This window comes from Mustela nigripes, chromosome 1 (genome assembly GCF_022355385.1).
Source record: "Mustela nigripes isolate SB6536 chromosome 1, MUSNIG.SB6536, whole genome shotgun sequence".
Taxonomy (NCBI): Eukaryota; Metazoa; Chordata; class Mammalia; order Carnivora; family Mustelidae; genus Mustela; species Mustela nigripes.
The window spans coordinates 59,412,260-59,428,518 of NC_081557.1; the positions used below are offsets into that span (position 1 = coordinate 59,412,260).

General features: G+C 38.8%; 1 protein-coding gene across 7 annotated transcripts in view; it reads right to left on the reverse strand.

Moving 5' to 3' along the window:
* Positions 1–16,259, reverse strand: part of DLG2 (discs large MAGUK scaffold protein 2) — a 1,549,658-nt gene that overhangs the window by 871,272 nt on the left and 662,127 nt on the right. The window contains exon 1 of one of the 7 annotated variants that reach the window (XM_059412035.1): positions 8,596–9,088. The exons of 5 other annotated variants lie outside the window; for them this stretch is intronic. In XM_059412035.1, the coding sequence (XP_059268018.1) occupies positions 8,596–8,673 (78 nt within the window). In that variant the 5' untranslated portion in view covers positions 8,674–9,088. Of the gene's footprint in view, positions 1–8,595; positions 9,089–16,259 lie in introns of those variants that run through there. One more of the 7 variants, XM_059412052.1, reaches the window with a different exon arrangement.

Here is a 16,259-nt window from a genome sequence, read left to right on the forward strand (position 1 = left end):
GTTCTTGGGTGTGTCAACAAGAGCATTCACAAAATGTATAAAGAAAAGAGGTCAGTAAAGGTGACAAAGGAATTATCCAAGGAACTTAAGAAACAATGACAAGAATATAAGTCCTAGGCCAGAATGGTGTTCAGAGAAAAAGAAAGAAAAGTATTTTTCTTATTCTCTTATACCTTCTCAAACAGCAACCCCCTTCCAAGTCCCCCACATCCAACATAATTTTTCCTTATGCTCAGCACATTAGTTTCCACTCTTCCTGTGCTAGAGAGTCACCAAAATTTCTCATGTTAAATAGTATCATAGTTTGATACCGCTATGAAAGTGAACACCAACGTCACTGACTTCTGCCTCAGACCTGTTTATCATGCTTTGCTGTAAACGATGGTGAAAAATTGGATGCCCCCCTCGTAGTACAAACTTTCTCTCAGAGTCAGTGTTGAGGAACGGTGGAGTGGATGGTATAGAAAGCAAATCGTTTCTGTTTGTAAATCAGAGTGGCCTAGAATAACAAGTAGGTGTGAAAGGGAAGAAATGAGGGGTAGAAAGGAAGACAGAGTAAGAGGGGAGGAGACAGAGAAAGAAAGAGAGAAAGAGACCTAGAGAGAGAGGAAGAGAGAAATCATTCTCTTCTTACAAGTCCACCAATCCTATCAGATCAGGACCTCCCTACTGGCATCTCATTTAATCTTAATTATCTCCCCAAATCCTTACCTCCACATTTCAAAATATAATCACTTTGGGGGCTCGGGCTTCAATGTATGAATTTGGGGTGGGAGACACCATTCAGTCCAAAGCAAATGGGGTGGGGAATTCTCTACATAACTGGACTTTTCAGATTGAGAAGTTATAAGAAACAAACATATCACACTCAAATATAAGCCTACAATCTTCTAGCAGATAGGAAAAAGCAGCTGGAAAATTTTACAGTTTGACATATCATTGTTGGTAGTTGAAAAGAACTCTGGTATTCTGCTGGTTACTGTTTGTTTCACTTCAGTGTTAGTGGCATGGAGAGTGGGAAGGAAAAAGAACCAGAGCCTCCTACCCCAGAGCTATCCAATGTGTCATATTCCCATTTTCTTAAAAAAAAAAAAAAAAAAAAAAAAAAGGCAATAAAGAAGTGTCTCTTATCTTGCTCCCACTTTGAAACCAGGTAGATTTTCCACTATATTCTTCTTACTGATACTTAAAGATTTTCCAGATCTGTTTTGTATATTCATTTGACATAGATTTTCTTAAGTTTTCTTCATGCTAGGCATTGTTCTAGGTGCCAGTAGCACAAAGACAAATAAGACCAAATCCTCTCCTTGAAGGACTCAGCAGACTTACAGCAAATCATAATTAGAAGCACAGAATGTTAAAATTGAAAGGAATCTGACTGCAGATGAAGAACCCAGAGAGATTGAGAGACTCAGCCAGCGAAGGACAGGTGCTTGGGACAGAGTAGATGACACACAGGCCTATTGACTCCTAATCCACTCTTTATCCCCATATAGCTCAGAGTCCTTGATTCAATTCAATCTTTCAGCCAGGATTTATCAGGGTCTACGATGTCCTAGGTGCCCTGGTAGAATAGGACAGAGTCTACAATGGTTTAATAATTTAATTAACAACTTAATAATTTATTTGGGGAAACAAGACTACCTCAGATGGAAGTAGTGAATACTACAAAGCATTATTTAAAACGAGATGGTTTCTCTATTAACCCCCCAAACATAGTACATATGTAAATAAGATTTGTTTTTTATCCGATTACCAATTTTATCTCTACAAGAATCATCATGGTTGAACTAGTCTCCCCTTCCATTTTCACCATTCGATGTTATACCATTGAATGATACCCGATTGAGGAATAACATTTTAAAGGATCCAAAACAAAACAAGACAAAAAAAAAACAAAAAAAAAGGCATCTTGCAAGTTAAGTTCTATAAACTGCACTGAAATTAAACTATCTGGATATCGGATTCCTGTGAAAAATCCAGTCTTATTTCTAGCCACATAGTTATTCAACATAGATGAGGCTTGGGTAGATGAGAAGATGGCTGCTGTGTTGGTCTGTTCCTTCTCACCAGTGGCTCACCTAACCCAAGAAAAGTTTAAAGAGCACATGGATAGTTAGGGTGATATCGGTTCTGGATTCAGCTAGCTCTGGCCCTGAATGCCGGCTTCACGATTTATGATTGTGGACAAATTCTGCAACACTTACATACCTCAGTTTCTCCATGGGAGATGGGAGCTGAAATAAGACTACCAGAGAAGGTTGTAGTGAGGATTAAATGAGATGATACATGTAAAGTCCATGTCATTGTGCAAGGCATTATCATTATTAGTAACAATTTTACAGCGGTTGTGTGACCTGCTATCTTCCTCTCTGGCTCACCTCCCCCTCCTTCATTTTGGCATATCTCTTATCCTGTCCTTCCCCTCTGTCTCCCTCCCTGTCCTGCTAACAGCTACACTTTGGGTTCTTCCAGGCTGGGCAGCAGAGCTGGGACTTCCGAACAGGTGCTGCTGTCCATTGTGTTGCTTGATTCACCTGCCAGGTGACGAGGGAGAACTGCAGGGCTGTATTCAGTGTGGACTAACACCTGTCCTCTCTGTCACCACAGCCAGCAGACACGGGCGCTGAGTCATGCTGCTGCTCACGACCGATGAGCTCTCAAAGACTCAGAAGGCTCTAAGAAAAGGACCTGAGAGGACAATCTGTCCATCTCTCTCTGGGTCAGGCTACTCTTCAATCTGCCATGAGGCAAAAATAGAAGTAGGAAGATGCTATCATTCACTAAGGATTGGAGAGTCTTCAACATCAAGATGTTGCTTCTTAAGCTTAAGCTAAATTTTTGAATTTGCCTTAAATTTGTGTTAATATTGATCTTTTACAGGGAAAAATAAACTTGATATCTAGCTCACTGTAAACATATGCCATATATACAGTACAATGTACAGCATGTATTGTATAATGTACAGTACTTTATATGTACTGTATGCACACACACACACACTCACACACACATACATACAGAGCACAGTTACTGGTTTAGAGCTTGAGGTCTAGAGTCAGACATGGTGTCTAATCCCAGCTACCTGGTGATGTGTTTTTGCTCGAAAAACATAATAATGGTAACTATCTCACTAGATCTTCATATTAGCACCATTCTCAGCTCACCGAAAAAATTCAGTGTAAGTTAACTCTCCTTGTTGTTTAGACATATAAACATGTAGTTAGAAGCCAGGAGGCTCTCTAAGCTTTCTCTTCTGCAATCTAAACGGTCCCAGCTTGATTACTTTTCATTTATTTCTTCCATAACCTTCATTTCCATTTTCCCTTTCTTCATTTACTTTCCTAAATCCAGAATGGGACAAATAATGCCAGTTGAGTCTCATCAGCACAGAATAAGATGTGTGATATATTTTAGGATTATCTATTAAATTTCCCTACGCCAAGTACTGTTATGATTTGCAAAGACATAAAAGTGATTTGATAGCAAGTGTAACCTTAAACACTTTATCTATATTAACTCATTTATCCTCAAAATAAACCCATTCATTATTCATTCTTTCAGCTATGCCATACTTCATTGATTCTAAAAATAAACTTTTCTTTTTATATTTGAACATCTCTGAAATCAAGATGCATCTTGCAACTGATGATGTGGTAAAGTTCCATTGAAAATCTTTTTTTTCCCCCTAATAATACATGAAATAATGGAGCATATTGCAACTGAGGACAACCTAGAGTCAATGAAATAGATTATGAGAAATAGCCATATTCTAGGCATTCTGTTAGGCCTTGAAATAAGGGGAACAAGATGGAGCAGTCCTTCATTTGGAGAATCCACATTCTGATGAGGAATACAGGGAAGGAAAGACGATTACAGCCAAAGTACAGGCAGCTGTGGGAGCCAATGGAAGGCCCATCCTGGGCTTGCAGGGGCCAGGGAAGGTTTCCTCATGATAGCAATGTTACTTAAAGTTGGTGTGCAGTTAGTGTGGCATAGGGCTAGCTTGTGGTCTGCAAATCAGCCAAATAGGAAAAGAAAAATCCTGGAAGCTAGAAAAAGCATGGGACATTCAGGGATTTGAAAGTAGTTCAGGATCCTGAAATTAGAGTGTCCTGGAAGAGGGGCAAGGTATAGTGGCAGAAGGGAAAGCAGAGGCCATACCATGATTGGCCTTGCAGACTATGGCAAGACGTTTGGGTTGATCCTGGGGACACTGGCATTCTACTGAAGCACAGGTGTTACTTCCATTCCACAAATAAGAAAACTGAGGCCTAGAAGAGCCCAGATGATTGGCTTAAGGCTGGATAGCCAAGAATAGGACTGATTTAAATCCCTCCCTCCAGGTCCTCACCTTAAGCCCAATGCTTTTCATGTTATGCCAGGGTCACCCAGGATTTATTGTCTCTTGTTGGCCATACTGTGAGCAAATGCATTACTTGTTTATTTTCCATTTTAGTTTATGTTGAAGAAATGTGTTTGGTCTAGGTGAAAAGGAGAGTAGAACCAGTGTGATGGTTCTTATGGAATTCTTTAAGGTAAAAATGGCCTAATGTCAGGATACTTGGGCTCAGTCATTTCACTTGTAGGTTATATATCACTGCTAAGCTCATCCACAGTTGTGTCTATTAGATGATGGATATTGAGGCCAGTCTTTCCCAAATGCATCATGCATCTTTTCAGGGTGTATACTTAAAATAAAAATAGTTAAATATAAAAATGAGAACAAAAACAAATGAGAGAAGCAATGTTGATGGGGCAGTGAAGGTTCACAATTTCAAGTGTTTTCTACTTCTGCATATTATTATGTCAACAGAAATTGCATTTCGATTTATCTTAAAGCTTCTTCAGCTGCCCGTTTAGAGTAATACAATCTAGAGATGGCCTAAATTAAGCAATTTTAGTCAAAATGTGACCAAAAGTCATAAAAGTAAGACACTAACATCTCAATTAATTGCATGGGGTAAAAAAAAAAAAAAAAGAATAATTACTAGAACAGAGGTGTTCTTTTCTAGCCAGTTCATTTTGATTTCATATTATCACATTTAAAATAATTTTGTTCAAAGAATTTATTGGTATGCACAGACTGTCTTTTTAATGAAAGAATAACAAAGAACCTTTTGGTTTTCTTTTTGGAAAAACGACAATGTGAATCACCTAATATCTTTGACTCACTCTAAAAAAAGATGCATCTTCAATTGCCAAGCATTTAGGTTCTTTCTGATGAAAGACATCTTTGGTTTCATTAGGATAAGCTATGAGTACAAATGCCAATGTTTAGGTTATGATGATATGACAATTACTAGCTATTTCAAAGGAATCGTAGGTGCCAGGATGATAGCTTGCTATACTTACCGAACTAAAGAGGACAAAGAGTGTAAAGTCTTTAATAAAAGGACAGATGATTGTCTGTTCAAGATAGCTTAGGTATAGTCTTATCAGAAATAAGGGGACTGAGTTACAGGATCGGTAACTTTGATTCTGTAAACCTCATGACTTTTGAATTTTTATATCAAACGAGAGGGACAAGGTAAGAAGGAATGGTTGACCTCATTCAGGCAAGACAGGTGAATGACAGGTGGATGGAGGCGAGTGCTGTAGACTCAAGGAGTCATTTTTGGAATAGCTTGGGTAAACTTGGGCTCAAATCCAGCACGGACACTTACTACTAACTTAGTGACCTTGGGCTAGCTACTTGTCTTTCTGGGACTCAAGAAAAATGATTTCTACCTTATAGGATTGCTGTGAAGATGACAGGCAAAAAGCACCTGGTGTATAATGTGCGTGGGTGAGGGCTATCTTTAATACTACTGTTGGGCTTGTTATTATCATTACATTCCATGCTGCTATTTAATTCTGTTGGCATTGAATGAGGTAAAACAGTAGACCAGGCAACCATGAATAAGGCATACTGCATGTTTAGGGATGGCATTTAGACTTGCACATTCCCAATTAGCTTTTCAATTAACCCCAGCCTTGAGGAATTCACTTCCCAGACCACACCTGAATGCTAAAATAGGACTGATGGGCTATGATGGGTTCAGGTTGTCTTACTAGAGTAGGAGAAAATAAAACTATGCTACCTATGGCAAAAAAAAAAAAAAAAAAAAAAAAGCCGAAATTTACAGAGTACTAAAATGAAACCACATTCACTATCTACGACACAGATTTATACCCCCCAATGCTAAACATGCTATGACTCTAGTACTAGTTGTTTCATATTTAAATATACCAGTCATTCTCTAGATAAAACTCAATAATCATCTGATTTTATTCATCTTCCTCCATTTTATAATAAAGCATGACAACATACAGTCAGTAGCACTTTATATCCCCCTCCATGTTTGCAATTATGTGATCTCTGATGCTATAGTAATACTTTACACAAATTTATTCAGCTTGCAGTATCATTTGTTAACTGTCTTGCCAGTTAAACTTTATTGCTGAGCTCATTAGACAAAATATTAATCCACAATAGTTAGTTTAAATAAGGCATGTAATAAAATTAGGTACACAGAATAAATAAACTATTTCCATATACCAAGCATTAACTGAGGGCCTTCATTGTTCAAGGCAGCATACCTTTTAATTTATTCTAGGAACACTGTGAATACAAACCCATGAAAAAAAAAAAAAGGATGCTATTTTCATATTAGCTATCATCACCTGGTGTTCAAAATTAACTCCTCTTAGTTCCCCTGGCTAGCACAAGGGCATTTGAGCTAATATTTTTCCTTTGGTCCTTATAATTCTGCAAAACTTCAGTTCTCCAATGTTGATTTCCTCACTCCCTGAGTAAGAGAAATAAATAATTTAAAGCCATTAATTCTACATTTGGTTTCTTCTTACCTGTCCTAAGCATCAGACACCACAGAAATGAAAGGGAGGCAGATATTAAGCCCCTTTACTAGCTTCTCCCCACTCTCAAGAAGCAGAAGCCCATGTTACTTTGTTGGATTACCAACCTTTTAGGTTCTATACAAAGCATTTTCAGACTGCTGCTCTCCACGTTTAGGTCCAAGCCTGTATTAAGTGCCACTGGGAGATTCAACTTTTCTTTGCATACTAATTTGGCATAAGGCATTATCTCCCTGTGGCTTTCAGAGCCATTTGTGGTCCTGACAGTCTTCTCATCCATACAACCTATAATTTTCATAAGAAGAAGGCACTTTTTCAAAACATTTGCTCCAATAAAAGACCTACTTACAAGTCTCTTTTCTTAAAAAAATCACTTGGGAAGCAAAAAAACCCCCCAAAAACAAAAAAAACAAAAAACCCAAACCCCCAAACCCAACTGCTCAATGTATATGCTGCTGGTACATGACAATTTTACTTGCAACCTTGTCACCTGGGATATACAGAATAGGAAAGGGATCAATTCTACCCCATCCTTGCCCTCTTCCCTCACCAAAAGGGCCATTAAATAACAAGTCTGTCATCATTCTACAATCCTCAGATCTAGACAGTTGAAAAAGCTACAACCCTAAAGTCAGAACTCCAGTAATGTTTTCTCTTTTCATACTACAAACAGTCATATCTCAGGTTTATCCCTAGATTCTTCTTCATGTTACCAATATTTCCACTCTGAAGGAGCAAATAGCAAGTCCAAGGGAAGGAACCTTCGCAGCGGTGAGGAAGGACTATGCCATAGTTCAGAAAAACCATCTCTGGGTCAATCTCACCAGGAGATTTAAGGCAGGAAGGAGACTGGACCAAAGAGCCTCAGAGAAATCTGGAAAAATCTCAGTTTCACAAAATTTTGTTTCCCAAGGAAGTTTCCCCAACAGCTATCAAATAGGACACAGAATTTCCTAAATGTGGCAGTTTGGTCAGTGCCTCTGAATGCAGGGGACAAATTAGAGATGAAAGCTTGAAATGCATCTCAAGACTTACAGGCCATTTTATTTTCTTAGAGGAAGATAATTAAAGAGGGAAATCTACACAGAGGTTCTCTAGGAGGAAAAACTAGTCATGCTGAATAAAAGAAATAAAAAGCCACTCTCTAAATGTCCATGGCTCCCCAATGATAAACATTAATTCTTACTCATCATAAACACTTTTGAAATGATGGTTCGGTGGTTCTGAAAAGATCCCAACACCCTCTGGAGTCTGGTCAGTGTTACTGAGAGTCCCAAATATGTGTTCCTAGGACACACACTAGGACACAAGTACTGGAGAAAGGCTCGAGGATTTATAATGCCCCCTTCAGAACCAAACACGATAGTAATAAAAATAACGCAGGATAGCAACAAGTTTACTAGAGAGCTTCTGGAAGAAGCAAATATTTCAGCAGCTCCACTGCTTCCCCGCTATGACATTTAAAGGAATATTAAGTCTCTGCCGAGCCAGTCTATCAGTTGATGATTTCACCTAATATTCTGATGAGCAGATGATCCTGCTTAACCCCCACTGCTCCCTTCCCAAGTAGCAAAGCTCCAAGAGTTAGCCCTCCCGTGAGTGGCATGGACCACATTCACAGTGAGAAGCAGGTTCTCATCCCAAGCTAATGAAGACTGCGTCTGCCCTCAGACTAGCAGCCCAGAGCAGGCAGTTGGCAAATCGGAAAGGTAATCTTCATCCCCGCTCATTCCATACCTTTTCTGATTTTGCCTTCCTGGCATTGTGCACGAACCTGCGACCCAGCTTCTTGGCATACCAGATAGAGGCAAACATAGCGATGCCAATGGCAGGAATTCACAATGAAGCTGCTGCACAATCAACTTCCCACCTCGGCTCAGAGACAAACGGAATCCGGCTGGAGCTGTCACTTGCAGGCTGTTGCTTTCTCAGTTCCTCTCATGCTGGTTAGCTGAGGGAGAGGGTGGGAGGAAGGAGGGGGTTGGGGGGGGAAGGCAGTCCTGTTTGGCCGGTCTGCAGGTATATTTACATCCTGCCAGCAGGAGGTCCGAGTGAGGTGGGTGCTGCCTTCAGTAGCCAGCTCACACACATCCAGCCGCGAAGTATCCGTCTGCGGTTCTTCGGGCACCGTCACCAAACTCCATGTGTGTCAGGAGGAAGGGAAGCCGCAGTCAACTCCTCCGGGAGGCGGCTCACCTCCCGCTCTGGGCTCGGGCATTTGCACTCCTCGCTTGGCTTCCCTCTGTCTTGACAGTACGTGCTGGAGGCAGTGGCCGCGAAAAGACAGATCCACATACAGGCTCGCAGGTAAAGCAGCCAATACAGGAGCTGCCTGGCTCGGTGAGGGGGGCTGGGGGGGAGGGAGAGGCAAGGCCACCATGGAGCTGCCCTGTGGGCACAAACAGGTGTCCCTGGAGCCTGAATCCTGCTCTGAAGCTCCAAGAATTTGCACTGGTAAGCTGGCTGGCTGGAAACAGAAATATCCCTCCCTTGCCCCCTCCTCAACTTTTTTTGGTCCAAGGAAAGTCTTATCTCTGATCATCACCAGACTTATCTACAGCTTGCAAGAGCCACAGTTTATTTATCTGGGGACTGGCCTGGGGACAAAGGGCACAGTGAGCCTGAAAAAAGTGTACTCCCAAATGCATGGGTAAAGGTCCTTCCTTTCCAAACCCAGCAGTTCTACCTCTGATGCAACAGAAGCCTCTTTTATAAGAACAGGTTTTCAACATGGGGACTGGGGGATGGAGAGGGGCTTAAATCCACCTTTAAACTAAAATGGGGCAATCTTCTTTTTTTTTTTAAGCCTAGAGTTTTCTTGCAGTAATATCCAGTGATAAATGAAGGACTGTAATATCACTTTGGAGACGACAGATTTACAGCAACTCTTAAACCATGCTCCTTTGAAGAATTTTCGCATTTGATTCTACCACCAGGTGCTTTCAACTTCAAGTATCTTATTAGGGCTTAGATTATTACGTGAGGCATTTTAAAGATAAGTCAATTTTAAGGGACAAACATTCCCTCCGATGAGAAATAGCGGTTAAGCTTTTACCCATCTTGCTAGAGGACAAAAATTAGACTGCTCGTCTTGACAAGGAAAACTTTCCTTCCAGTGATATACAGATGAGACTCAATCCAGTAAATGTTTTCCAGCTGACCTGAAGGAACTGTCCTAAGAGCACCAATGGTCCAGAGAATGTCAACACACTTACAGATACTGGAAAATAATTCCCTTCTCTCAATATAAGTCACTTGAGGTTTACTCTCAAAGAGGGCTGAGTCTTCAGTCAGCCACAAGCTCTTTTGTAAGATATACAATAGTTCTCCCCCTTATCTATCGGGGACACATTCCAAGATCCCCAGTGGATGCCTGAAACCATGAATAGTGCCCAGCCCTACATAAACTACTACTATGACATACATATGTTTTCCCTATACATACCTATGATGATGTTTAATTTATAAATTAGTCACAATAAGAGATTAACAATAACTAGTAATAAAGAACAGTTATAACAATATATTGTAATGAAAGTAATGTGAGTATCACTTCTCAAACATAACTAGTTGTAGTGTCTTCACCCTATTTCTTGTGGTAATGTGAGATGATACACGATGAGATGAAGTGAGATGAGTGACGAAGCATGAGGCTACTGCCAAACTTCCCACCATAAGTCAAGAAGAGGATTATCTGCTTTCAAGTGGTGGTTGACTGCAGATAACTGAAACCTTGGGAGCAAAACCATGGCTAAGGCAGGGTTCTTATATCAGATGCCCTGGTAGGTAACTGGAGGCAGAACAAGGCAGTGTGGGATAGGACAGCGGCAGTCAAGACCCATGCCTGAGTTACTCACTAAGGTAACACCGATGCCTGAAACAGTGTTTATTTTTCTAATTTATTTTTAAAAGTTTTTTAATTTATTTATATGTAAGAGATAGAGAGGGTATCAGCAGGGGGAGAAGTAGAGGGAGAGAGAAAAGGGGAAGCAGACTCTCTGCTGAGCAAGGAACCCAAGGTGAGACTTGATCCCAGGCCCCTGGGATCATGACTGGAGCTGAAGGCAGATACTTGACCGACTGAGCCACCCAGGCACCCCCCCGAAACAGTGTTTAGCGCGATGAAATCAATGTATATTTGTTGAATGGATAAATGACTTGAATTCCAACCAGGGCTTTGTTTCTAATCTCTTTGTTCTCTCTGAACTTGATTTGCCTCACTGTAAAGGAAGACAATTGGACAGATGATTTTTAAGGCTCCCCCCTGCCCTATGAATCTATCATTCTGATTATGAGTCTTCGTGTGAGTACCAAACAGACAGGTGTAGTGTTCAGAGGGGCACTAATAACTCTGTGTTCTAAAAAGTTAACAGCAGCACCCTTGGGGCAACCCAGATCCTTCTACCTTCTTCAACATGGGCAACTGCCACCTACAATTTGGTTTTGCCATTTGCTGTTTCTTTTGCTACATGCTCCCGCTTCCTATGAATGCGATTTTCCTTGAATTTCCTTTTGTCACTCTCCGACAGCCTCTGTGCAAAATTCTCCACATCACACCCTGTACTCTTTGGAGAAAAAGTGCCACAGAAATCCAGCAAATAAATAAATGATAACTCCTGCTTAGTTTTCAAAGAGCAACTCAGCAGGACCTCAGCTTACCCTAATATTGCCATCATGCTAAAGGTATTCATTATTTCTTCACACAAACCACGTTTTAGTTGAAAGACCATTCAGTGAACAGAATAAAGTAGATTGAGAGAGGAGGGGAGAGCAAGTCTTCCTAAATTAATGAGCAGAAATTCCTGTTTTTAATATTTTAAGATGGAATTCGTCAATAAAGAGGTGAGAAAAAAAATGTTGAGCTTTCAAACCTCTGATATCTAAAGGGAATTAAAGAATGTTAATTTACTCTAGGGGAATGCCAGGTCAGAAAATAATGTTTGCACTTTCTTCACAAAATATGACTTCCTAAGTCACTAAAACTGGAGCTTGGAGAGATCTTTGATGTTTGATCATATTGTTGGTTGGTTTTGCTTTTAAATTGAACCTTTAATGACCTTCTTCACACACCTGACCCAGCGGTTTTATTAACTTTTACAGGACGGAGTTCTTAAAATAAATTGGGGCCCATCAGCTAAGATTTAACTTTAAAAATCGCAAGAATAACGGGATTCCTGGGTGGCTCAGTCAGTTAAGCATTTGCCTTCAGCTCAGGTCATGATCCCAAGGTCCTGAGATGAGTCCCGCACGGGGTTCCCAGTTCTGCCAGCCGCTCCCCCTGCTTGTGCTCTCTACTCCATGTCTCTCTCTCTGTCAAAAAAATAAATAAATTAATTAAATCTTTAAAAAAAAATCAGAAAAGTAACTACTGTACCTGAAATAGGCAACTGGAGGTAGAAAGGGTAGAAATAGGCGTGGAGTTCGTCATTTGTACTCGGGACCCAGGCCCGTGTTATGTGAGCACTTCGCACAATGTAGATATTCAAACTCTATTTGTTGAATGTGTCTATGGCGTAATAGGAAAAGCCCCAAACTGGAAAGACTAGACAAGGCAAGAGAAGCAAGTCCACAAATTTTCAGTTGTAAAAGTTTTTGGATGGGCGCCTGGGTGGCTCAGTGGGTTAAGCCGCTGCCTTCGGCTCCGGTCATGATCTCAGGGTCCTGGGATCGAGTCCAGCCATGGGCTTTCTGCTCAGCAGGGAGCCTGCCCCCCCCCCCCCCCCCCCCCCCCCCCCCCCCCCCCCCCCCCCCCCCCCGCCGCCTGCCTCTCTGTCTACTTGTAATCTCTCTCTGTCAAATAAATAAATAAAATCTTAAAAAAAAAAAAAAAGTTTTTGGAAAGCTCAGTCTGGGTGTCTTGTCAATGGAATGAAGTCATTGCCAGAGCTGTACAACTATCTTCCCGGGGCTCTCTCTGGGTACACATGTCTGCTACCGAGAGGGAGGCAGCTGCTCATAGGAATCCTGAGTCTCTAACCATTGCTCTGCTGATGGAGATAAATAACTTTGGCGGCTCTGCCAAAGTTTTTTCAGATGCTTTCCATCTGTATTTCATCAGTACCTGGACAGATCTTTTCCTTTATAATTTCATTTTTAATACCTCTCATATGACAGAAGCCTACCAGTGCAGCTGACTAGGAGATGCAACATTAATCCTTTTAAGCAGCTTTGGGTTCATGCCTCGACACACACACTGTGTGAGCCTCCTCTGAGGTAAATGCAATGTTTAAATCAAGCCATTAAGTATTACACAACTACATTTTCTGCCTAACACATGAGTGATTTCTTTTTAAAATTCACCTAAATACATCACGGATAATTATAAAAACTGAGTAAACATGAACCCCTAGAAGCTAGTATCTGGTAGCTTGAAAAGCTATCTAGGTTAGGTGTTTAACATACACCAGAGAAAATACAGGTTTGAGACATAAACAAGTTAATGTAAAGAACCAATAAACATTCAAGTATTTGAGTTGCTTGCATACCTGATATTCATATTTAGGGCCCTTTGGTTAACATCTGATATTAGCCTGTTAATAGAACACGGGTGTCAGAAATACACTACATAGAATTTATGACTAAAGGAATAGAAACAGAATATTTAATTTAATTCACAGGAATACCAAGATGTTGGTATCAGTTATCTCTTGAGAGAGTAGGGGAAAAGGAAAATAAAAACATTTACATTTTGCTTTGTATGGTTGTGTAATATTTGTGTTTTCTACAATGGGAATATATTAGTGTTATTAGTGTATGGTTCAAAAGGGAAGCAATTATCTTTTCACAAAATTGTGTTGATTATTTACTAGGGACCCAAATTAATGAGATATAATCCTCCCTTTCAAGGGAGATAGGACTATAGAGTTGGGAGCACAGATGTATAAAGAAATTTCAGTGCAGGATGGCTTTCTAACAGATGTATGAAAAATAATGTGGGAACTCAGGAAAAAAAACTGTTGTTTGGTTTCTATAGGATATAAGAACAGTAATTAATGTTAGCTAGAAAAAGCACAATAATTAGTGCCAATGTATATAAAAAAGGCAAAGGAATCACTAAATCTCTCTGCATGTATGTCTATCAAAATGAATGTTTACAAACTGACCCAGGTGCAGAGAGATATCTTTCTACCCCGAAGACACAACCAGTCACAGATAAGTGTGGAAAAAATATTGGAATCACTACAAATAATAAGCCTATTGACTCTAATTATGATGGGCTAAACCTACCTCTTTCTGTTTTCAAAATCATCAAAACTAATTCTTTAATATTTCCATATCTCACATGCCCTTTCTTATAAATGTCTAATCGTGATATATTGAGATGTAGGAGAGTAATATGACACTTACCCACGTGCCTACCACCCAGATTTAATAAGGGATAACATTTTGCCATATTTGATTCTGATTGATTTTAAATAAATTAACCCTTTATCATATTCACAAAATGTGTCCACTTCACTCCACCTTACCTGAAATTCAACTCAAAATAATGTTCACTAACCATTCTTGTACCTAAGTACACACAACTTTATCTAGAGTAGGTACTACAAAATATAATTAACACATCATAGGGTATGTCCATCTTGAACTTTCATTAAAATTTTCTCACTATTTCACATTATTAGTAGTTTAAATAAGCCCTATGTTTTAGATGACATGGTATAATCAGACTTATTAACATAATGCATTATATTAGTGTCTGATGTTTAGATATACATTGTCTTGATTACTAGTGAGACTTAGCATCTTATATGTTTGTCGGCAATTTGAACTTTCTTCTAGTCATAGCGTTTGCCCATTTTCAAATTAAATTATATTTATTTCATTCATTTGGAAAATTACTTTATGTATTCTGGATACCGATTCCTTATTATAGGCACTGAAAATATCCTCTCCCAACCTGTGACTCTTTTTAAATTTCATTTATATTTTATCATACACGTATGAGTCCTTATAAAAATTTAAAGTTACTGAAATTTATCAATACTTTCTTTTATGTGTGTCCATTTTTGTATCTCAAAGAATATTTTTCCTATTCCAAGTACATAAGTACATTATCTTACATTTTCTTCTAAACAATTTTTTTTCTTTTCACAAGTAAGTCTTTTTTTTTTTAAATTTATAGTGTGAGATAGGAACTTACTTTCCCCAAAAATATGGCCACTTGTTTGTAGACATACATACGTATGTATGTATGTATGTATGTATTTTACTGGTATATAAGAATGTTATTCCTTTTCCTTACTGACTCATAATGTTCCTAAATAATAGATTCAGATCATATGAATGTGCATATAGTTGTTTCTGGGCTCTTTTTGGATTACTCTGTTTTTATTTATCTAGACCAATACCACATTATCTTGATAAATATGCTTTATAATAAATAGTAATATGAGGGGCTATTCATTTTTATAAAGTTGTACAATTGATCATTTTACTATTACATCCAATGTTCCATGTTGTTATTTTATAATATTTTGGTTCTCTCTTGTGGTAGTGCCATTCCTGATCAAATCAGTCATTATCAGCATATTTTTATGTTTTATAATTAAAAGCTACTCAAAATAACTCTCACATTCTATCAGTTTATTTTCTCCTCATTATTTTTAGCATCTGAACACTCCTAAATTTCTTACTGATGTGTATATTGTTATAGTTTATTCCAGCAAAGATTTGTGATGGTTGGACATGCTTAACCTTTTTATATTTTTCCTGAATTGCCTACATTCAGCTTAGAATTTGAATGATAGCATTGGTAAATGGAAATGTCTAGATCGACAGTGATTTTTCCCTTAGCATTTTGAACATATTATTTCCTACTGTCTTCTGGCATCTATTTTTACAGAAGCTGTCTGCTGTCGATCAAATTGTTCCATTGTAAGAACAATGTCTCTTTTTGGTTTGTTTGAAGGTTTTGTTTTCTTTGTCTTTGTCAAACTACAGGTTCAATACAATGTTTTTGTTTTTGTTTTTCTAAAGTTCTGCTTGGAACTCATTATGGTTCTTTAATCTGATTATTTAAAAAAAAATTCTCAGTCTTTTCAAGAATCCTCCCTCAGTCACTCCATTCTCTCCTTCAAAAGTCCTGGAATGTTTTTTTCTGGACCATTTCGTTTGACCCATCCTATTGCTTCCTTATCTCTTACTCTTCTTTCCTTGTGCTATTTTCAGGGTTTTATTCTTAGCTCTAATTACTGTTTTATTCTTAGGTTTTAATCTATTATTTTACCTATCTACAGAGTGCTTATGTTTAATGAATTATATATATATATATTTAATTTCTAGAGATTTTATATTTTGCTTTTTTTAATCCACACAGTCTCTCATAAGGGTATTCTGTTTATGTTTTTTATTCCTTCCTTTACTATGTATTTAGATTAAAACATTTAATTTGAGGTCTT